We start from the raw sequence: 25,094 nt of genomic DNA, 5'->3' as shown, positions 1-25,094 counted from the left end.
TGGCATTTAGTTGTGCCTTCCTTCTATCATTGTCATCCCAATCTTTTTCAAGCTTGGGTATAGTAATGTTATCTACACAAATAGAAGGAATGTATTGTCCATTAACTATGATGCTCCAAACATCATAGTCTTGGGCTTGGATAAATATCCTCATCCTAGCCTTCCAATAGGTGTAGTTAGTTCCATTGAAGAATGGAGGCCTATTGGTGGATTGCCCCTCACTAAGAGAAGATCCAAAAGGGGTTGTCATTTTGATTTTTTACCCTTTTAATATAAGATCTTCGGCTCTGATACCACTTGTTGCCCAAGAAGACAACCCAAGAAGGGGGTGAATTGGGTTTGGATTAATTCTCGACCAATTAAAAACTATGATTAGTAATTAACTAAATCCATTGCAAGCAAATTAGTTAAGTTACTAGATGAAGTGAATGAAGAGAGAGAGAGAGAGAGGACAGCAGCCAATACAAACACAAATCAGTTTATAGTGGTTCGGAGCTAACCCTTGCTCCTACGTCCACTCCCCAAGCTTCACTTGGGAGTTCACTATAATCCCTTGGATTACAGCCAGTTGTTTTACAAGTTCACAACCTAACTTGTTGTTTTCGCGAGATCACAACGAACTCGGTCGGTTTTCACAGGCTCACTGACTAGAACCACTCGATTGTTTTTCCGGGATCACAATCGAACCCTTACACCGTTGGTTTTAACTTTGGCTCACCAACAAACCTTACAAGGATTGAATCAAGTAATAAAACAGTTTGGAAAAAGATACGAAGAAAGCTTCTTAACAAGCAAATATGAATCAATATGAATAGAGTAAAGTTAGAAGCCCTCAAATAGATTTTGGAAGAGGAAGAAAGGGCTTCTCGAACTCTGAGTCTCCTCTTTGAGTGCACTGAAGATCTGATGTCAGAGGAAGAGCCTTAAATGCGAAGGGAAGACTTCTAGGAATGTATTGACTGCGTTTCTTCCTTCTTTTGCTTGTCTTTTCTCTCAATAGACTCTTGGTAGTTGGAAAACACTTAATGCACAGATGGAGTAACTCTCTTAATATCTACTACTGTTCACTCTGGCTATTTAAGCAGTCCTCCTTGAAAAATAGCCGTTAGACACTGATTTGTGGTCGTTCTGCACAGTCTGCACCTCCTGACAATGTATCCGTTGGGGTTGGAGTCGACTCGCTCGATCTGAAGTCGACTCAGCTGTTGCTGGAGTCGACTCATGATTTACTGGAGACGACTCGCCCACTGTTCAGAATTTGAATTAAAGTGTTGTCCCGTCCTGGAGTCGACTCGGGCCAAACCTGGAGTCGACTCGCCAAGATCTGGAGATGACTTGGCATTTTGGAGACGACTCGTTCTCAGGATTCCAGAGATCTATTTTTCTGCATTTCTTTCTTGAGTCGACTCGAATCATCTTGGAGTCGACTCGGCTCTCAGAGCCCGAAAACTGATCCTCCGTCTTTTGAGTTGAACTGTCTCGGAGTCGACTCGGATTATCTTTGAGTCGACTCGGCTCTCAGAGCCCGAAAACTGATCCTTTGTCTTTCGAGTTGAACTGCCTCGGAGTCGACTCGCACTTTGTTGGGGTCGACTCGGCTGACATGGGGTCGACTCTCGTATTCTCGGAGTCGACTCGTTCACGGAGTCACTTTGTTTGGTTTTCTGCCTTTCAGTCTGCTTTCCTCTGAGAGTCGACTCTTGCATGTTTAGGAGTCGACTCGCCAAAAGTTGGAGTCGACTCGAATCCTTCTGGAGTCGACTCGGTAATAGGGTCTAGAAAACACTTCTCTGTCTTTCTATCTGTTACTCCTTGGAGTCGACTTGGAACCGTCGGGAGTCGACTCGACAAGCATCGGAGTCAGCTCGACATCGTCGAAGTCGACTCGGTGACAGGGTCTGAAATTCATCTTTCTGTCCTTCTGTCTGTTCTCAGTCGGAGTCGACTCATAGTGTACCGGAGTCGACTCGAGCTTGTGCCAGAACCTCTGAAACACTTAGAGTCGACTCGCAATCTTCCGAAGTCAACTCGAGCTTCAGACTTTGGTTTAATTGTGTTCAACACTTAGCCAAATGACTTTGAACAAAAGCTCGATGCTCTTAAAGATAAATTCACATATATTTGCCTGAAACACTAGATTGAATTCATTAGTACAACATGAAATATACTCAAATGCTTTGAGCTCATCAAAATCAAATAGGGGTATAACCAATCACTCCACATCGAGGATGGTGGTGGATCGAGCTGTGCTATAGGCAGGGGAGGTCACAGGTGCTACTGCTTTGTTCTCTTCTGGGATGGTCAAGGACATCTAGGGTACTCTCCCCGCTGTTACAACGCCCAAATTCGCCCTTGTTTTATGGGTGCCCCCACCCCTTGGTCATCTCAAGGTGAACTTTGACAGTAGTCGGTCGATGGACGGTGCTTCTGGAGGTGTGGGTTTTGTCATCAAAGACTCTCTGGATAGGTTGATGGCCGCCGGTGGTCGTCGCATGCCAGGGCTCACCGTTGTTGGGGCAGAGCTGCGGGCTGCTTGGAAGGGTTTATCCTTCACGAAGAGGATCCTCGGCTCCAAGCGAGTGCATCTCGAGGGGGACTCTTCTGCAGTGATCGATTAGATCCGAGGTGCAGATAGGTACGATGACGGTCACCCGCTCATCCTAGAGACCCGGAGATTGGTTCAAGAGATGGGTGATTTTCAGGCAACTCATGTGTATCGAGAGGCAAAAAGAGCAACTGATTGGGTCGCTTCCTACGTCGCCCGGCACTCCGAAGAGTTTCTTTGGACATCTGTAGCTGACATTCCCACTTTTTTGTACTCTTTACTTTCTTTGGATTTGACTGGATGTACTGAAATTAAAGTTATATGAATTGTCGTTTTCACAAAAAAAAAAAAAAAAAAAAAGAGGAAAGGGGCAGGACCTCCTAACTTCCCCGGAGTTGGCCAACATGGCCCAATGAAGCATCGATGGTGAGAGGGAACACACGGGTGGAGGCACTGGATTTCAACCAGCGATGCCAATCTCCGATGGAAAAAAACGGCAACAGTCAGTCCGTGAAAACGAGGAAACAAAGTTTTAGATGGAGGAACAAAAAGTTTTGGATGACGGTGCTCAGCCAAGCTGGCATGCTGGCCACCGAAGAGGGAGGAGAGAGCTCGGTGGTTGATCGGACGGAGGGAAATCAAGGCATTTATAGTAGATTTTAGGAGGAGAAGGTTAGCTCAACTTACCGACGAATCCGATCAACCGTTCGCCGGTTGCAACGGCCCCCAACGACCGCCAACCATTGGTACCAGTCCCCTAAGGAACTCCCAGCAGCCGTGCCTCCCTAACCATGGCCATTTGCGCGGAGGATCACAATCTTCTACTTCGACCCTTTTTTTTTTTCCCTTCTTGATGGGAGCTTAGCCCAAGCTCGAGTTAGGCCGGTCAAGCTTCCCAGGCCTTGACCGGGCCATCACAATATGCAAGTCCAGCACAAATCAAAATGCAATGTGATGACCAACCAACTTTAAAAGTGTTGGACCAACCAACGGATTTGGGACATCAGACCGAAAAATTGAAAACCCACCAGAAAGTAATCACAATTCTGAAGCCTCTGTGGCGTTGAGCATGCAGGGAAAAACACATAATCAATCTCTTGAATACTCATATGAAAAACACAAAAGCAGATGATATAAGAAATGCAATCAATTAGCAACCACCAAATGACAAAAGTTGACAGAAGACCAATCCAAATTACTTCTAGAATTGATTTGTTCACATTCCAAACAAAGATGAAGAAATAACCACAACAAAATGATGCAAGACAGGTTCACACTACTACAATTTACAGCATACAATCCCTTAAACTCTCTTGTTTTTTTCTCCCTTTTTTTTGTTCCTTTTCCTTCCCCCCATTCTCTATACAAGATTCAACCACAAACCAAGTCCCTAGGATTCTGCACAATAACAAATGAAAAAGGGGCAAGGGGTAGAGATCATTTACAGCTCATCAATACTGAATTTATAACATGCATAATTAGTCGGACGTTGGTAGCTTCAGATGCCGTGGTTGTGGGAAGTGACCTTTGGTGGGCCAGTATGTTATAGACCTGCTCAAATATCGGTCGTACATGCACTGTGATCATAGGGTCTGTTGGATTGATTGCTACAGCTACATCTGTCATCCATCCCACTTTGCGGGATGTCTCATTGCTGACATCACACGCTAACTGCTGCAGAAGAGCTAGCAGTACTCCTTGATTCAGAGGAAGCGGAACGGTGGAACAAATTGCATGCAAATCAACCTGAAAACCACACTACTATGAGCAAAAAGAAAAGAACAATGGGACAGCTAAGACTTGTAAGTAATCAGAAACATTAAGATGAATAAAGCTGAAGGTGAAAGCATTTCTTGCACCAATATTTGCTGGCTCAAACATTAATCCATCTATTAGTCGATATTTGTGATGTTCCTTGATGTAAAGGCAGGACTGCACGCTATACCTGAGCGCATAACCAAGACACAATGGAAACGTCACTTCTTTGAAGAGCCATAGTGAATGCTTCCTCGTATTTCCGTTCAGATATTAGTCTTGTTAGTTCCTTTGTTGGATCCAGAGGTGCCTCCACCTGCTGTACAAACAAGGCCCACTAAGAATAAGCTTAGCATACTCATTGAATAAGCCAACATTCAGAGAAAGCAATGACCACGATTGCAAAAATCAATTGAAGGATCAAAAGGGAGAAGGCTAATACAAAAACGTAAAAGAAAAGCAGGACCAACAAAAATGGAAATTGATGGGTGTTACCATCTCAGGAAGACCAGGCATTGGGCTATTGTTTTGCTGCATACAAATGGGATTCAATGCATTCGTGTTTCCTGCTGCAAGGAGAGCTAAAAGCTTCCGCTGGCCATCTATCAATTCAGTGGTAAGGTTTTGAGTGATTGTTGATGCAGAATTGATTGCATCCTGCAGGACCAAAAAACAAAATAAGTTATCACTAAAAATATAAATTGTATGACGGGTAAATTCAATATATCAATACCAGATGCGACCTCCTCATGATCACTAATTCGGAACTGACAGCACTTACCCTCAAAGTGTGAGCAAGTGGAGTATGTGATGCCTCAAGTTGCTGCTGTGCTGCAGCAGTATGTTCAGTCATTCCTTTCCTGAATGCAGCATCTACTTGTTCAAACATTGCTTTGCAAGACTGCTCAAATGCAGGAGCCACTGAGGATTCTAGAGAAGATTTTAATGAATCCTGCATGTACACACAAGTGAATTAATTGTTTAGACCCAAACTAGCCCTGTAATTTCTAAGCAGAAAACGGTGGCAATCAAAAAGAAATCAGTAGCTAACGGCTGTGGGAAAAAAACCAGCAAAGTCAAATTCATTTTTTGCTCAAACATCACAAGGCAGAAAACAGATGCCCTTCTAGATTGACAGTACTAAAACTGCACTTACATAACCATAACCATGACCGCCGAACCAGTACCTAGAGATCTATACCGGTCAACGGCCGGTATGGTTCAGTACCAAACCGGAACCGGTATGTATAGGGCATGCCAGTTCCGAACCAGCACATCCAATTTTTTTTAACTTTTTAAGAATATTTAGTCGGTAATCACTCTTTTTTATTTTTTTTTTGTGGTATTTTATTGATATTTTTTTATGTTTGTTTGATGTTTCTATAATCCCGTTTAACCTAAATGATGTATTTTATTGTTTTAAAATGATACAAAACATAAAATGATTAGTGAGATGTTGCATGCTATAAGAAACAAGATAAAATAACCTCAAATCAAGTAGTGACATAAAAATTATAAAATAATACAATCACTTACATATATTTAAAGTACAATATACATACCGATATCTAAAATCAGATCGGAGTGGCGATGGCTCTCATAGCTATTCAGATCATCAGCATAGTCAGAAGACACATCAACCCATCCCTCTAATCAAGCGGCGTTGTAGTTTTGTACATTCATCCCATAAACAATGTGCGTCAGGTTATAAGCACTTTGGAATCTCTCGTTGAAGCTTTGGCTCTAAGAGGTGTCCTCTGGCTGATAATACGGTTGTAGAGGGGCCTATTCGAATATGTCGGCAGCAAAATCCGACTCATAAAATGCTCCGAACTGCGTACGATAGTAGCTATCGAAAGATGCCTCAAATACAGCATATCCATATACGTATCTGTATGGATCATAGGCTGCTTGTAACTGCGGATATTAGGATCCAGTATATGACTCAGAACCTAATACGCCTATTGATCCTACTCCACTGCGAGATCATTTGCAGCTGCATCGTGTCCTCCTGAATGACCTCGAAGAACTTGTTTTCTATATGCAATTGTGTCACGCGGGCTCTACACTGTGGTCCATATCCTGTGTAACATACATACACTAAGACTGATGAATCGAATACCGTCCTGCGGCTCTCATAAATAGTGGTCTCCTTTCCACTCCCTCCATGGATGACTTCTTTTTACTACCAAAAGCCTCCAGTATAAATTCAATTCGGCCACTGCCTCTGCTGACAACCTCCCTGACTGAGATCCTTCTGAACTCTGGATATGCCCGACTCGTACGAGGCCCAAATTGAGCCCTATGCCTGGCCATCTCATCCTGCTGCCACTGATCATCCAGGTTCGCCTACATGGCAGTCTGGATCTGTACTTCGTCATCTAGAGTGGACGTCTCTTAACTTTCTGGAGTAACAGAAAGGTGGCACTACCGCTCGGCGGTCCACCTCCGCCTTCTTGGCAACTCTCTTCGCTGCTCTGAAATCAATGAAGTTCTTTTTTATCAGCTGGCGAACCTCCTGTGGACATTTATGGTACAGATACGTTGGGATAACCAGTTGCTAAGTGCTGCTTCAATTTGGTTACCCCTCTGTTGAACTCTGTGTTGCACCAGTTACACTGCCAATGGTGCCAGCCCAAGAGCATCTGCCCATGATTTCAGCGAATATCACGATTTGGATCCTTTTTTCTTGATGGCTTCATTCTTGCAGGTTTATCACGTACAATAATATTTTTTATCTTAAAAATACATCTGATTTATCTAATATATAACCCTATTTTTTCATATTTTTTATTTATTTATATATTTTTAATAATTTTAAATTTTAAAAAATATTTATATATCTTAAATTCAGAAAAGGATGGTTTCTACCTCAGAAATTACTTCTGAATTATGTAATATGTACTACTAATTTTTCGTAATTTTTTGCATTAATTATATATTTTTCATAATTTTTATTTTTAAAAATATTTATATATTGTAAATTCAGAAAATATGATTTCTACCTCAAAAATTATTTCTGAATTATGTCATACATCCTACTAATATTTTGTATTTTTTGGTATTAATAATATTTTTTAATTATTTTTAAAATTTTAAAAAATTAAATATTAATATTTTAAAAATTTAATTTCAGCTCAGATCTACGTAGAACCTAATAATGGATGCTATATATATTTTTCTAGACCCTCAGACATGCATCAAAGGCTACTTATTTCTTTTTTTTTAAAATTAGGCCTAAGCTACTGTCTACATAATCGCATCAAAACTTGAATAAATGAATACCAAATTTTTATAGAGAGTAGCTTGCATGCTCCTAAATACGTTTCTGATTTTACATTTTTTATTTTTATTTATTTTTAAAAAATCTATTCTTTTTTAATCCAAAAATATATTTTTATTTTTTAAAAATTATATATATATCCAAAAATTAAAAATTTTTGTGCCGACATGTACATCATCCATAGATCTATAATATATAAAAAAAATCAAGCCTAAATCAAAAATTTTGGCATGATCTCTTTTTATTTTACAATTTTGAAGCTGTTTTTTCAAGCTCCCTCCAAAAAAAGAAGAAAAGACAGGAGAGAGGAAGCACACCTTATTTAGCCTTGGATCTTTCTTTTGATAGCCTAAATCGGTATTGTTTGTAGATTTTTTTGGAGAGAAGAAGCGGCAGAGCCGCTTTCAAATTCCGTTAGAAAGGCCTTCTTAGGCCTTCCCAATGCCACCTGATGCCACAGTGCCTGCCACTATGACAATAATGCCACAATAGCAATAATGCCTGAGTCAACCCGATTTCAACTGGGTTGACTCGGTGCGAACCGGCCTGTTTTGGCCGATAAAGGCGGTTCGCACCGAGTCGGCATCGAACAAGCCGATTTTGGCCGATAAAGGCGGTTCGCACCGAGTCGGCATCGAACAGGCCGATTCCGGCCGATAAAGGACCGATTTCGACCAGTTCAAAAAAGTTTCTGGCCGTTAAAGGACCGGAACCGAATTGAAATACCGAACCAACCTGGTTTCGCACCGAGTCGGCTCGGTACTGCCTAAACCAGGCGTTTCGGCCCAGTTCGGCAGACCCGGATCATCAAGCCTTGTCACAAGACAACCATTGGAGATTAGCTCTATCAACCCCCTTTCCAATTATTTCAATTGGTGGCTAAGACCACTGTTGTTGCAAGCCTTTTCAGATCTTTTCTCACATCTTCAACCTGCACTACCTTAGGTCATTTGGTGATCTTCCTTAGTTACATCAATAATTTCATCAATAATTTAAGAATCTCTCCTCAACAGTAACTTCTTAGATTTTCATTCTATGTGCCCATACACTATGCTGCTTTGTCCTCGACCAGTGCAACTCCTACATCTCTAATTTACCAATCTTTCACTTTACCTTTTCTAGTTTTACCACGCATACTTATCTAACTATTCTCATTTCCATCATATCTTGGTTTTTCTTTGGACATTCATTATTCTCTACTATTTCTAGTCTCAGCACTGTTCTATAAATTTTTCACTTGGGTTGCACGGCATGTATTGGTCATTCTGTACTCTTCCTCAATTATGTCGATAATTTTCATCAATAATTTAAGTATCTCTTCTCCACAGTAACAAATTATATTTTCATACTATATGCCCATACAATCTTCAGAGCTGCTCTGCTGCTTTGTCCTCAACCATTGTAACTCCTATTTTACCAATCTTTCGCTTTATCTTTTCTAGTTTTACCAGAGTCATCTAACTAGCTCATTTCTGTCTCATCTTGGTTTTTCCAAGGACATTCTTTACTGTCTAGTATTTCTAGCCTCTGCTGTTCTATAAATTTTCGCTTAGTGACACTCAGATGTGTTGGTCCCAAAAAAACCCAGAAGCACCTCTCCACTTCATTCGGCTAGTTATCATATTGTGATGTCCCTCCATCAAAGAAACTAACAGATAAAAGTTTTTTATACAATAGGGATAAACCTATGGTTGGATCTATAAACAGGTGATCATGGCAAGCTACAAACTAGATAGCTACAAAAGACTTCTCTCTCACCAAGCTTGCATACCTGAAGAGCTTGCTTCCCAGAAGTTTGGAATTGTGCTTGGATTTGCCTAGCCACTGTAGCTTCAAGTTTTGAATTGACAGACTTCTCCAACTGATTGACTGCTTTGTCTGCAACCCCTCTCTGAAAACAAGGGGATCAATAAGACACCAATGGGCGGATTGAATTCCAGCCAAAACAGTGAGCTAGTAATTGAATCAAACCTGAAATGAGTCAGTTATTGCTGAAGAAATTGTTTTTTCAATAATTGGTGTACTTGCACGAACTATGACTTGCCCGACTGCAGGGATTTCTCTCTTTAATGCCCTTTCCAACATGGCAGGCCAATCCTTGTTCATACAGTTTGTGATCAAACTTGTTATCTGCTGTGTTCGTTCTCTCTCTAGCTTCTCATGTTTGGCATTTTCCTCCTGGAAACGGGCCCACAAAGCATCAGAATTGGCCTTGACAGCTTTCTCTATGCTCCGTCCCAAGGCCATCTCCACTCTTTTGCCTTCTTTGGTGACAGGAACAGCCATTATCACACTCATCTGCTTTTGCATTTCCTTTTGCGTGGTCATAAGCTGCAATATTGGCCATTTCTGAAGTCAGATGACAGAATGAATGGACTAACAGAAGTATGCTAGTTATTTATTTATAGCAACAACAAACCACCATCAAATACTGTTCAGACATAACTAAATGGTCAATGTATCTTTGAATAGCCAAAACCACCAAAGCCAAGCTTTCTAAAATCCTAGCAGAATCCACTCCATTTCTTGCAATCTCGACCATGACTTGAAATAATACATTCAAGAATACACCCAAGGTTTTCCTGTTAAAATTATCTAAAAATTTAATTGATAACACTGCCAGCCTTTTCTGATCTAGCAGCCAAGATCCACTTTCAAAAGGTTGCAGTGTATGCTATATACATTTTTTAACATGGTACAAATGTGATTTAAAAGAGTCATACTACAATCATCTCTTATTATGAATCCCCTAGCACGGCCATGGCCAACTATAGGCAGTCCAGTTATGTTGATTTCATATAATCAATAGATGAGAAGGGGTATAAAAAAATAATATGTCATACAGGCTCAAATCAACTATTGAACTGCCCACAAGAGATTACGAAGAAAGACTAGCTTACCCCCTTTCATGTTCTTGCTTCCTACTATTTTCCTATGACCAGTTCTTCCATGCACTCAACCACTAATAGACATATTTTGGGACATTCTCTGTAGAATTGCCAATTGGAGAAAATATTCTCTGATCACTCTCGCTAGACAGAATAGCTTTGCACCCTCCCCTCACCCCCACCCACAAAAGATGTACATATCTAAGCCTTACTCCTCTCAAAATTTTCTAATAACAAGATGTTCAAACTCACAGGTGATTGTCATTGATAAGACATCAGGCTGATTTTTGTATTGATTAAAGCACATCAAGGAAAGAGGTTCTACTGTTAATTAGTAATGGCTACGAAGATCTCAACAAGCGATTGGAATAAAAAATGTGATCCACAGAAATCTCTCATATATACAATATATATGATGTTTGAAGGAATGAAAACCAACAAATCGCTACCTCAGAAATCACTACCTGACAAGGATAATGTGATACATATCCTACTTACAGTAAGTATGCATCAAATCTATACCTACAACCTTGGAAGTGAACTGTGTAATGAAAAATTCTACCCTTAGAATTATTGGAAAGAAAGATTTTGACATGGTTGCTAGGAGAGTAAAAGCTAATTTTTGAAACAAAATGAAGCAAACCCACTATTAAGGAACAGATGACAAATTTCTTAGCTAAGGAAACAAAGTTCCTTAGCACGAATTGTATTTTGAGCAAACTTTTGAAATGGGAAATCTCCTATACATTGAGAACATTACATCACTACAACCATCAGTGCAAACGACAAACCTGAATCTTTGATGGAATCTTCTCAGACAATTCAGGTAAGAAAATGGTGCTAAGAAATGATAATGACATGGTTATGAATACATACCTACTAAGAAGTTTATATGACCAATGCTTGTTGTATGTAAGGATACTTCATGCCAAACACAAGTATCCCCAGAGTGACTAAATAGCAGATGCCAGCACAAAGAACGAAATTTATTGGGAAACGAGAAAAGGAAAACATGGAGATCAGAATAGTTTTCTGATCTCCATGAAAAGACTAATGAACTTCTTGAAGGTTGTCCCAAACCTTATACACAATTATATTTGATAGTCTAGATAAATATACAATAGGCAGGAAACATCTCTTAAAATTTATGATACTAATAGAAACTAGACACATGCAATGCACATTCAAAAAGAAATAAATATAAACTTTTAATTCATATTATACAGTAAAGAGAATAATGGGATCTCTCTTGTGTCTTTTTCTCCCCTTCGTAATATCGCTCTTCAGAAAGGGGATTAGAATCAATCTAGGTCTGGATCCGCGAGGAATAGAGGACACCATAAACTTGCCTCCATAAACATAGGGGATATAATCTAATTATTTCTATTTCCGTCTTCAAGAGCCAGAATTTCCATGTTCTTTTTTAAATAGTCGGTACTTTTTTAAAAATAATAGCCTGTTATGTATTCTAGTATAAGCATAAGGACATTTTTGGTAGAAAAAATGACAACGGAATCAGAATAAATAATTCCAAAATTTGAAAAATTATAGTATAGATACCTAGGCAACTAGGATTGAACTTCTTTTATCTTTTGTATTCCCTTATTTTTTAAATTCGTTTAGTTATTTAAAGGACGTCCTAATGCACAAGGCTCCTACCGAGGGTTGGGGGAGAGTTAGTGTACACAGCCTTACCCCCACATACAAAGAGACTATTTTCGTGTTTCAAATCTGTGACCCAGATCATAATAGAGCAACCTTATTAATGCACCAAGGACTACCCTCAATTTGTTTAGTTACTTAACTATACATATATACTATATATAAAAATGCCAATTATTTATGTCCAGCAGTGATCCTTGAATCTAACCAAAGAACCCTAATTTTGTAGAAAAACAACTAATACCACAAGTCCAATATTTCTAGAGTTTGGCTGCAAGTTTGCAGACATTTCATGATTCTTGTGATGGTGGCAATGGGTCCATCACACTGGGCCACGGATTGAATCTTGGTTGATCATACAGAGAAGGCTCTTCTTGACAAGAGACTAATAGTTTGACTAAATCAAACTCCAATTTAGAGCCATCCCAAGTCCAAACACTAAACTTCCTGTGATACCTCAAATCCTAACTCAACTTTAAGATCTCACGACTCTTCCTTTCATACATCGCTCTTCTGAAAATTGCTACAGGGACCTAACTTTACTAATAAAATCAAAATTCTTATATAATATAAATACATATATATACTTACACACACACACACCCACACACACCCACACACATATATATGCACATATATATATATATATCATCTTGTTTCCCTGATCCAACAAGCTATATATGCTCTTGCCAGCGTGCAACTCTGTGAGGACCCTTATCCTTCTCATCCTCAGATCTCGCATGAATGGTAGAGCCAGCTGTTCTCTCAGACACCAACAAGTACATCTGTTGCAACATATCCCAACATATGCTACATGTATCCATTCTCATGACATCCTTGGTGTGCATGACACCCCTTAGTTACACGAGGTGCATGTGTCTTGCAACCCCCCCCCCCCCCCCAAAACAAAAAACAAAAAAAAGGTGCAAGTAAAATATCTTAAAAATATTTATTTAATATGCGAAAAGAGTTGGGTGAGTTTATTTCCAGTTCAACCATCTTATTCAAAGACTAGTGGAAATTGTCAGCAAACCAGGTTGCTTTCAAAAAAAAAAAAACCTATTTTAGCATATGAAGACGTGGAGAGAGATGACTGGATGACTTGGAAGTTTTTAGTTTAGTATTAGAATAGGTATGTGAGTCACGAAAATGGGCAATAGTGAAGTGCATCTAGATTTCCTCAATCTTCCACCCAGATATTTTTCTCTAGTGCATATGATGAATCCCAACTGTTATTCTTGAAATCTCCACCTGGTTCTGGGAGGCTCATGGTGATTGTGTTATTAATCGTTGGTCGCGATTGTCTTATTACAAAAAATTGAGCTAACTATCATGCAACATATCATACACTCCCAATTTTGGGAACTAAAAGATCGTCTAAGATAGTCCCATCAGTTCTTAGCAAAATTTACATGGAAAAATAAAATAAATTTGTTTTGAAGGCAAAGCAATTGTCGGTCACAAGGAGGAAGGTTATTCTAGTTATCATACAAAGGTTTGACCATTGGATGATTTTAGCATGTGCCGGTCTTAGATTTAGCTCAACCAATTGGCAAAACTAAACCCCATCTTAATCACTCCATGCCTACCTATCTCATTCATATCCCAACTATATCACCAAGACCATGTCACTTAGATCAACCATAATCATATAACTAATTGAGGATTTAATCAATTAATTGAATTGGATTTGAGAACATTTTCGGCTACGTCAATTTGAAATGAGTTCATCCAAATCATATATACACTGGACCATGTAGGCCTAAATAATTAATCCAACAAGCATATCAGACTCTTGGATTTAAAATCAAACATCATGGCTATTCCAAAACCCATAAGCTCTAAGAAACCTTAAATCTAAGATGAGATAGCCCTCTCCAATTCGCAATCAAATTTGTCTCTTCTAGCTGGAAGTTGATGGTTCTCCAAGTTAATTGAGATCATACAATCTGCAAAACCATTCATATGACTTTTATATCAAATTTTCCTAGCCCATGTTATAGATATTTATTTTTAGTCGATGCGATAAAATCATTCCAATAAATTCTTGTTCTATTAATTACTAACTAAACGAGCATTTGCACACGCATGTTGCTAGTATCACAAAAGGCACAAATAGCAAACAAATGAATGATAGAGTGAGTATCAATTATGAAAGTGCCACATAATTCATATCAGAATTTTAAAAATGGAGAAAATCTAGCAAAAAACATCTTATGAATACATACTTCCCCCCTTAGCACATTGTATAAAATGCTTAAATACTGCAATTCTCAACAGACAATGCAGAACCATTGTCTCTGTTCAAAAATGGCTAGCACAAAATCTACATTGAATTTCAAAAGGCTAAAAAACATAACATTTTCTGAAAATGCTTGAAACAAAATTTGAACAGTGAGCATGATGACTGGCAATTAATCAACTGAGGTTTGACAAAACCATATCCAATTTTTCAAAACAAAGTATTGCAAGGCACAAACAATGATCTAGACATGCCAATAAGTGATTGATTTATTAAATGACAGATGTTAACAAACCTGATAGCAGAAGTAATACACTTCAAGGAAAAAAAAGAAAAGAACTTCATGAGTCCACTATATATTCCATAGGAATGATGATTTTCTTAACCAAACTATGCATTTCTTTTTGGTAGTTGACCAAACAATACTTTTCATAATGCACAATGTAAATAGAGTTGTTCAGTATTCATAACCAAGTGCTAAGAAATTTCAGAAATAATCATGTATTCTACAACTTCAAATAGCTGGTCAAAATCACCTGGTTCAGCATATCCTGCATTGCCAGAACTTGAGGAAACACAGCATCAGCAGGAGTGCCTGTACTGCTCCCTGGTTCATATAAAGAATCAGTGGAGTTAAAAGGACTCAAGGAAGGAGATGATAATCCAGAAGCTTGAGACTGCTTTCCCTTTGATTTCTTCCCTTTGGCAGCAGGTGCTGCAGCTCCAACAGATTCTGCCACCTTTTCAGGCATATCTTTTGTGCTGTTTTGCATTTCTTCCTCGCCAGTACTTGGACGCTGTTCCAATGACTCGGCAACAGCTATGTCTTCAACAGGTTGAGATTCATCCACATTGCAAGTTTCAGTTACTGCCGAACATTCACTGGCCATCTCAATGTTTGGTTCTGAAATTTGGAAGGATTTCTCCTTGCTCTCTGCAGGAGCAACTTGAGCCTCTTTCTGAGAGTCAAATTCCTCGTTCTGGCTTGATCTACTCTCGCCCGTAACTTTAACTTCCCCCTCTACATTCTCCAATTTATTATTAGCAAGCGCATCTGGAACCCTTACTTCCTCATCTTTTGGACCTTGATTGACATTGCTGCTGTCAGATGAAGATATAGCACCTGATAAGATTTCAGATGGAGTTACTAGGTGTGTTGTGTTGCCACCCAGCTTAAACATAAAACGAGGATTTGGCACCATAGAAATATCATTTTGACCAGCTTTAGAATCATCCTTTCCTAAGTTCTCATTCATGGAAGGAACATCAGGTGTACTTGTGATAACAGTGTCCACTTTCCTATCAACTGAAAAATCAACATTTGATGGGTCAACATCACGGTCACCGAGTGTTGGTACCTGCTCAAAACCTTTTGGAGGGCTTTTCAAGGCAGGTAGTCTTCCTGCAAGGTCTAAATTCAAGGGAACAGGAGAAGATACAACATTTGCAGCATCAGCATCTGAACTTGGAAGTGGAGGAGCACTGGGCTTCACATCAACATTCGATGAAGACAGTTCATGAATACTGTTACCCTCTGAAGCTACTGAGGTTACAGGATATGAAGTTACAGATGGATCCTCAATGCTGCTATCAGTTGGGCATTTGGGTGAAGCACTTCCTACAGGAAGATCACTAACTATAGGTCCACGGGATGGTTCTGAAACTGCTACTCCCTCCAAACTAGGTGTGTCAAAAACACGTGAGACACAAGGATCCCTCCCCAATGCAACATTATCACTCGGCGGAGGCAAACATTGCGATAAATCCAATGCATACTGCTGAATAGCCTGTGTCTGGACACAGTAAACTTGAACCACCTGTTCCCCATCAGGAAGGCAGTCATTCGTTCCAGTAAGACTCAAAATAGGCATTGCAACAGTAAAGTCTGCTATATAGTCCATGCATGTAGCTGCTGGATATGGACCATAGTCTACATGAATTGCATATATAGCATTCTTTTTAGCATTTGCAAGTATTATAAGGCTTGCTCGAGGCAAAACCACAACTTGGTTAAAAAATGCCTCCTCAAGCCGAGGTTCTGAAGAACTTCTCAAGTTCAAAGTCTGAGTGCATTGCCATGCTTCAGAATCACCCGGCAACAGCCAACCTTCATCACCAGCAGATGCCCATAGTTTCACTTCTCTATTCAGAGGACCCTGAGACAAATGACAACCAATTAGAGATGTGTCTGCTGTAATAAGAAACTGCAACTGCAATGAACTACTAATTGCATCAAAAGAAATAGCATAAAACATGATAATTCTACAGCAAATTGCTACAGTTTCTTTAAGCTAATAAATCTGAAATAGTAACAGAAAATCCAAAAACATGAATATCAAACAATATCTTGTTTATTTTGGAGGCATCTTAAATGAAGTCAAAGGACACATACCGCTGTGATGAGATTAATGTGATCAGGTCTTTGAGGCGATGTCAAGAATATGACTGAATTAACAGCTTGACCATCATGCGGCCTTAAAGTTGTAAGGGGAACTGCTTTACGATCTTCCCAGATCTTAACCTGAAGTATTGGGGGAGATTAAAAAGGAAACCAATATATAGCAACAAAAAAATCTTTAAGTAAGACTTGATGAACATAAATGCCTCAAAAAATAGCAAAGCTATGTCCTACATATTTTCCCACTAAAACATTGAGCAGTCAATGCTCAAAAGGTGATAGGAAGAGATCTCAACTATTGTGATAAGGCAAAATGTTATATCATACAAAACAGAACTGCATAGAAACTCCTCGAAGAAAAGAAAGGGTGTGGATGATGAAGCCCTGAAACACAATGGATCTTCTCACCCCTGTGGGGGTAAAAAAAAGCTAAAATAGCTACCATTACTCCTGGCAGCGTAAATCAGGCACCACCATCTAAAAGTCGAGCTTTGGATTGTCCTAAATATAATAGCAAACATCCAACAAAATCAAATCAAGTTTCAGTATAAAAACTATCGAGAACAACAGATATCAATTCAATGATATCCTCCAACTAGGATTGACCTAACAAAGTCATCAATTATAATCAGTACATGACCAAAAGGTTGCTTTGCAGCCATAGCATAACTGTCCCAATGTACAAGAATGAAAATCCGGAACCAGCTGTGTATTTAGTCGTATCTCTGTTGCTTCTTAGTCCAATGTCTTCATCTACATCCCAACAAATTTTCCAGCAGTTCACACAAGAATTCTTATCGGATAAATCCCAAGGGATCCTAAAGCCTTGTTTCCCCCTACTTGTGCTTTTCTATTATGCGTACTGCTGACCCTGTGTCAAAATCCAGTGGCCTTCCAGGGGTTGAAGGACCTACATTTTTGATATGTTCATATCATGATTAAACTATAAACAATTTAAAGGTGCATCAAAAAAGTTTGGTAGTATAATTTCTTAATAAAGGCCACATAAAGTTATCAATCATCAGGTAAAATTAAATAAAATCTACTTCCACCTAAAAGCTACACTTGCAGAGTACTACTCTTAAAATTCTAATGACCTAACTGATAACGAAGACCATTCAAAACACTTGCACCACTGCTCGTGTACAACTTAAAAGAAAAATCTTGGCATTTTAAAAGGAAAAAAGGGAAATCCAGAAAAGAAAATTGACTTAAATATTACAATTTGCAAATCAGACATGGAGCACATTGTTTATAGCATGCATGAGACAAAATGGTGTATTTGATAATTGATATAACAAAAGATGCGGTTAATATAGACCTAGGAGTGAAACCATTTACATGCTGGAACCTCGTAGTCATGTCGGAATTTCCAGTGCTACCTAACCCTTCGTCTTAAATCCTTCTGTTCCTTCCTCTGTTTCTCTTTTGTTTCCTCTCCTTCACTTGGTACCTGATATCGGACTAGACTCTTTCGAATTTTTCAAGCTTTACTAGAACATGTTTCATTCTTCTCTTTCCTATTTTGACTTAATAGAAATAAAGGGGATACTAACAAGGCATATAATTAAATTCTTTCGGATGAATACAGAATATTAACTGAAGGACAGTTCTCATGTGAAACATGAATATGTAATTGGTCAGTTGACCGACGCCAAAAGTGGAATTTGGTAACTCAACTCAAAACTAGCCAAATTTCAAAACATGACTTTAGGCTTGTGATGGGAACCAACAGCAAATGCTGATTAGTACAAGGGACAGCTACATAATGGTTGAGCAACAATAACATGTAGCAACAATAGTAACATAGGTAATCTGCAACACTATTAAGTTTGAGCTGCTAAGGCATACTATGCAATCATACATACATACATAGATACATACATACATCCATAGATACATATACATATACATTCATACATATACATATACATATATATATATATATATATTGTTATATATACACATATGCACATATATATACATACATGTATTCATATACATATATAAATACATATATATATATATATATATGTGTGTGTGTGTGTGTGTGTGTGTGTAGAGGATATACTGACTTAACTAGAGTAACCAGGTCCGTAGAATTCTTCCAACAACCTTGATATAGTAGGGCATTTGCAGGCTAATAAAAGGTTTGTGCGACAAGTTGGACATAAGAAAATAAGATGTGTCATAACCATCATACTCTACCCCAATGTTATTTTTTTTTTGTTAAGATATACGAATCTTCTTTGCCAATCATTCACACTACCGCATCATCATTGCAAACTAACCAACATCCTCTCTGAGAAGTTTATTCGTGTTACCAAGTTGGTCTCCTCCTCATTTCTAGACCCCTTCAACATATATGAGTTCCTCCCACCACAACAATTCCTCAAAACATTGTACCGAACACCAAACCATCTCAATCATTTCTCCATTGATTTATCTTCAAGCAGTGGAAAATACTTCCTTTGTACTCCTCACCCTTTCTTCCTGACTTCACAAGATATTTGACACATCCCATCATTCATTTTTCTAGAATATCCATCTCATGTGTTTAGCCCATGCCCAATATGTAAAACATAAAATATTGCAAGCTTAGTTGTCCTTCTGATCCAAGTCTTAGAGGGTATAATTATACACTATACATCCAGCACCTCTATTCGACTGGCCTTTCATCTATAAGATATATCTTCATCATCTATCTCCACATTCATCTACATAGTGGATTCCTTGTAAAAAATAAGATCACACTGTAGTATCTCTTAGCCATCAATTTCAACCAAGGCCTCATTTTCATTTATATTTTCACTGATGTTGAATTCAATAATCTTTGTTTGAGTTCTATTGATTTAAAACTCTCATGATCCACAATTTCCCTCCATAAATTCCATTAGCATCCACTATAGCCTCCTATTACCAGCTAAAAAGATATCATCTGTAAACAACATAAACAATGGCAAATCTAGTTGAACATCAAAAACTAGGTTAACTTTTACAAGTTTAAAAAGATACGGACGAAAGGAATTGATCCCAAGTAAAGGAACAATGGATCAATATTTGCCTGTCTTGCTACCGTTCTATTAAATGAAGAAAACCGCAATTGTATCATCATAAGCACATGCAAATATTTGCATAAATGAAACTTCAAGCATTTGCAATCAATATGCATCTCATTCATCTTGCCATTAAAAGCCAAAGAAAAAAATCATGCACCAAAACATGGATTTAAGAGCCAGGTCAGCAGTGCATGATGAGATATATACTCTAACAACAACTTGCCAGCATACGACAGCAGAATTGTGCCGGTTGCCTGCCAGTACTTGACATGCTAAAATGCCAAAGTATGTCAAGCACTAGAATGGTTTCACATGGCATAGCACAGACACCATGCATACATGCCGGTGCTAGATTGGCACACCACCAGCATGTGATACTCCAATCCTTACATTAAGTAGGGCAACAACAATAATGTGCCAGCACATGATAAGGAAAAAGTCATATAACAAGATCAGTTGTTCTCTATTATATTTATACCTTCGCATCCAATTAACAGTAGAGTAACAGGACAGACTGACAATTGTGGGGATACAACTGTTCGAAAGCAGATAATTCTACAATACATGAGACATGACAATTCTGGTCATATAAACATTGTAAGGAGCATAGCAGTAATTTACTGAGATGTAATGTCCAAGCCATCTAAATTTTAACAGCAATGTGCAAAAATCTCAGATAAAAGTTTGTGAAATCATACATCCACATAAACCAACAGAATCTGAGCTACATCAAACAATTATTGAATTGTTCATATGTGATATCCAAAGCATCTAAAGTTTAACATCAATATGAAAAGAATTTCAGATGAAGTTTGCAAAATCATACAATTGCATTATCCATCGGAATTTGCATTGCTCAAATATTAGTATAATAGCTAATACTAATAGATACTCAGCATGATCGTACCAAAACACCATGTGGTTTCAAAATGTTGTTTAAGCACCAACATGAAAAGGCTGAAAATCTTAGCTAGACAGAATATAGCAGGCAACCAAATACGTAGCCATAATAATATAGCTATGGATAGCTTTGGCGCATGTAAGATAAACATATAAAAAAAATGGATGAAAAAAGCAACTTTTCATGCCAGCCAAAAAAACAATGGCATGACCCAAGGTTCGCCATCTCAGTACCGGACCCCGTACCAGTGCCACACTAGCACAGTATCAATACGATACAGTATGAAATTTTTTTGACGAACCGAGTGTCAGTACGCTACCCATACCGGATATTTTTTTGACGAACCAAGTGTCAGTACGCCACCTGTAGCAGCTACCGATATCTAACCGGTACGATATGATATGCTCCGTACCGCCCGATTTAGGCCGGTACAGCATACGTTGGCATAACCATTTGAAGAGTAAAGTAGATCATCTAAAGTTGGCAAAAATTTTGAGAATCCACATCAAGGAACATGCATTTTTTCCAGGTAATTATGCACTGCCAAGCTTTACAAAAAACCAGAGGAAAGTAACAGCAGCAAGTTCTTCTATATATCACAATCATGATTCTTTCTATTCCCCTTATGTTAGAAAATCAACCTTACAATTATCAAGAAGATTTTCAGGCATAAGTACAAACCGTGCCATCTTTTGATGCTGAAGCTAAACGAGTTGTCATCCATTGAGATATTGACAAATCTGTCACTTCCCCATCATGTCTGCCCACAAAATGCACTCCATCAATCAGCTTCTCAATTGGGCATCTAAGAGGTTCCTCCGCAGAAAATTCTTTTCCTCTTCCCACTTTTGTTATGTCAATTTTTAGCACACGATTTCCATTTCCGACAAATAAAATTTCCTGCAGAACAGTTATTGAAGACCAGAAGTATGAGATTCACATATAACACTGCAGAAATATCATCTACGCAGAATAATACATAGCAGATGCATCTTTCCAAGCTAGATAGACCATGAAAAATATAGTGATTGAGTACATTTATCCAAATAAAGCTGTTTAAAAAAGTATCCATGAGATGGCGCTACTATAAATGATGGTTTTACTTGTTTGTGAGAGTGCCAACAAATTCGTGGATGATATGATTCTCCATCTCCTACAATCTGAATGGCAATTATGATTTTTCCTGTTATTTGTGGCTTATTGTCCTCATCAGGTCCTTCATCAATCTTCCATACAAAAACCCTCCCATCTACACTCGCACTGCAAAACATAGAATAAGCGAACTGCCAATAAATTGTGGATGAAAGATAACGGAAGAAACTGATAGAACACAAGTGGAAGAATACCTGGCAAGAAAGTGGACATCTTCAGCAAAGAAAGCCATGTCCGTAACCCTCTGGAGAAAATGCAAATCCAGTGAGTTCAAAAATGCCAATCATAAAGACCTTCACATAAGCAGCTCTGCAGATTGTCCCTCTAACTAGAGTGTAAGAGGGAAGAAAGCATATAAAATGCCATAAGTAATACCTAATGACTTGACAACATCTTATGCATGAATTCAGTTTTCACTCCACATAAATGAGGTAGTATAGGCAGCATTAACTTCTTCCATTAAGAGGGGAAAAAAGGAAGTTGCAAAATAAGCAATCACTTAAGAATAAGTTAACACATGTCAGCAGACTTGGAATATCCATCCATGCAAACAATATTATAATAATATATAAGAGTTAATAGCAGCTGATGAGTAAAAAAAAAAGTTTACACACAAAGGCGGTGTTACACATGGAGATTGTATTGCTCTTTTGATGCAAATTAAGCAGGAAAATAAAGACTAAGTATAATTATGAAAACTGCTATGGATCATTATTGGGAAAAATCCTAGGATGCATAAATATGAAAAATTTTACACATATCACCATATGGAATTCAAGCTGCCATACACTCAAAAGTTGGGTGCCAAAAATATACATTATCAGACAAGAAAATCTGATTCCCACACCTAAGAAACAGTGCAGCTCTTCTTCCAATTGTCTGGTGATACAAATTCATCAAATAAAAAAGAAAAAACACACACATGCACACACATGATTATAACTATTGCATGAACTAAACACAGTTGACAAAGGAATAGGTTTGTATGTCTATCATTCTCCACAAAAAAAAAAAAAAACTCAACACCCTGCTATGGTTCTGTCATCTCCAAAAATACTCTCCATGCCTATCATGGTCTCTTTCTCTGTGTGTGTGTGTGTGTCTGTTTTTTCCTTGATAACAAGAATCACCCACCCACCATATAGAGTGCTTTAGAAGCTGCCCAAATAGTTCAAAGTATATCAGCCAACACATATCAGCAGGATACTAACTTTCCCATATCAGTCGATGCGTATCAGCAGGATAATGATCATAATAACTATGAATAGCTAAATCATAGCGATATCAACAAGCGTAAACATAGCCATTAGGCCCTATCCCAACTATTTGGGCTCAATTTTATTATTTTTCATTTGCCAAGCATTTCTACATCTGCAAATGCCCAGGCTGTTCACATAGCATACTCGAGAGGTGGAAATTGCAAAGCTCGACCAACGTTCTCCCAGCTTCAAATCATTCACAGCAAAATCACAATATCGTATGATCATTCTCTCAACTACCCAACTTATATGATCCCTATTGCCATATAATGCAATAGAACACCCTAGATTACACCAAGCAGGACATGCTTCCAAATACATGAACAGCTCCAGCAAATCCACATAGATCTATTAGAAATTCTTTCCTCTCCGAGTTTCAATCATTACAGTTAAGATATCGTCTTTCAGTTATTCAACTAGTATTTTGCATTAATTACACAATTATGACAACTTCCAACTTGACTCACTTTATATACAAGACAGATGACCTGAACAGACTTCAAGTAAAACATGGTAAGCAGCTCCAAATTTTGTTCTCTTCAGCAGTCATAGATATGATTATTGCTTTCTCACAAAAACTTACAGTTATTTCTTTCTCACAAAAACAAGGATGGTATCAAGCACAACAACATATAAGCACTCACAAATCAACAAGCACCATGACCAAACCAAATTAAAGAGTGAATAGACTTTTCACAATATCTGAACAGCTACAAAACAACAAACCTCGAAAGCCAGTTAAAACTGCCTCGGTACCATATTTCACCCTCCCTGCCAAAATTTTAGTTTGGCCTTACTTTCAAATACCCAAATCATATCGATTACACTACCATCTAAATCCGGTAATAACAGGGACCGTACACACTTGGAGATCAAATCAACCCATGAATCATCCACCGAGAAGGAAGATAGCAGAAGTTCAGAAATTTCTCTGAGATCAAACCTGAGTGTGCCCCCGGAGAAGCGATCTTAGCGCTGTGTTGATGTTGAGCACGCGGATCGCGCCAAGCTTGAGCCCATAGCAGATGTACGTTCGGTTGACGGCGATCTGGCGACCCAAAACAAGCCCAGGATCCGACGTGTACTTGGTGATCGGAGTGACCTCGAGCTGGGGCGGCTGGGACTCCCCCGGCAGCCGCGAGTCGACATCGTACACCGCCCGGTCCCCGCCCCCCAGGTGCCTTCCTCTCGGCATCTTGCTGCTCGGCAGCCTCGCCGGTGCCGGCTGGCCCACCACGGCCAGGGTCGCCGGCGGCGCGGAAGGGACGGCATGGAGGATCGGCGGGTTCACCGGGGGGGAGAATTCCGACGGCATGGAGGATGCAGGAGGCATCGAGGCCGCGGATTCGAGGTGGGAGGGGGCGGCGTTGCCCAGAAGCGCCATCAGGCGGGCGCCGGGGTTCGCGCCGGGGCTAGGGTTAGGGCTAGGATTAGGGCTTGAGTTAGGGCTGGGGAAGTGGGGAGGGGCAGCGGGGTAGGAGACAATGGGGCGGTGGAGAGGCTCGTGGGGGTAATGGAGGAAGGGATGGTGATGGAACGGCGGGGTGGTGGGGGGGTAGGAGAAGGCGCCGGGGGGCGGCGAGGGGTACGCCGACGGCGTGGAGGCGCCGGTGGGCGGCGAGGGGTACGCCGACGGCGGGGCAGCGCCGGTGGGCGGCGAGGGGTACGCCGACGGCGGGGCCGCGCCGTAGGAGGAGGGCGGGGGGATGGGAGAAGGGGAGCTAGGGTTAGCGTTAGGACTGGGGTTGGGGGGCTTGAAGAGCTTGTGGAGCTCGAAGGGGCCAGAGGGGTTGGGGTTTCCGGCAGGGGAGGCCATCGGCGGTGGCGACGATGGCTCCGATCGCGGCGGAGGCGGGCAGCGGAGAGTAGGGTTTAGCGGTGGCTCAGGCTATCGTGCACCGGACCGGGGGGGCGCGTAGATTAAGAGATCTGGGAGGGGTGGGGGGGAGA

General features: G+C 39.6%; 1 protein-coding gene across 2 annotated transcripts; it reads right to left on the bottom strand.

The window, feature by feature from the left end:
• Window positions 1–3,719: 3,719 nt before the first annotated feature.
• Window positions 3,720–25,094, bottom strand: LOC120111829 (enhancer of mRNA-decapping protein 4-like). 2 transcript variants are annotated; one of them, XM_039129736.3, is made up of 12 exons: window positions 24,088–25,094; window positions 22,080–22,129; window positions 21,837–21,993; window positions 21,415–21,633; window positions 16,768–16,896; window positions 14,912–16,531; window positions 9,555–9,914; window positions 9,355–9,474; window positions 5,082–5,252; window positions 4,796–4,957; window positions 4,491–4,619; window positions 3,720–4,291 (listed from the first exon to the last, which is right to left on the bottom strand). In XM_039129736.3, exons 1-12 carry the CDS (start codon window positions 24,958–24,960, stop codon window positions 3,983–3,985), a joined length of 4,299 nt encoding a protein of 1,432 aa, XP_038985664.2. In that variant the 5' UTR covers window positions 24,961–25,094; the 3' UTR covers window positions 3,720–3,982. The 2 variants fall into 2 exon arrangements, with proteins under 2 accessions (XP_038985664.2, XP_038985665.2); XM_039129737.3 differs by having other exon boundaries at window positions 4,491–4,616.

This window comes from Phoenix dactylifera, chromosome 11 (genome assembly GCF_051530095.1).
Source record: "Phoenix dactylifera cultivar Ajwa chromosome 11, Ajwa_hap1_PhDact_Kaust_v1.1, whole genome shotgun sequence".
Lineage (NCBI taxonomy): Eukaryota > Viridiplantae > Streptophyta > Magnoliopsida > Arecales > Arecaceae > Phoenix > Phoenix dactylifera.
Note: the sequence above shows the minus strand (reverse complement) of the source record. Positions and strands in the feature narration are given on the sequence as shown.

Coding starts and splice junctions, on each gene's coding strand:
- LOC120111829 (XM_039129736.3), bottom strand. CDS start 24,960: ATGGCCTCCCCTGCCGGAAACCCCAACCCCTCTGGCCCCTTCGAGCTC. Junction 21,634..21,836: donor GTTGGCACTCTCACAAACAA/GTAAAACCATCA, acceptor ACTGTTCTGCAG/GAAATTTTATTTGTCGGAAA. Junction 16,532..16,767: donor ACATTAATCTCATCACAGCG/GTATGTGTCCTT, acceptor CATTTGTCTCAG/GGTCCTCTGAATAGAGAAGT.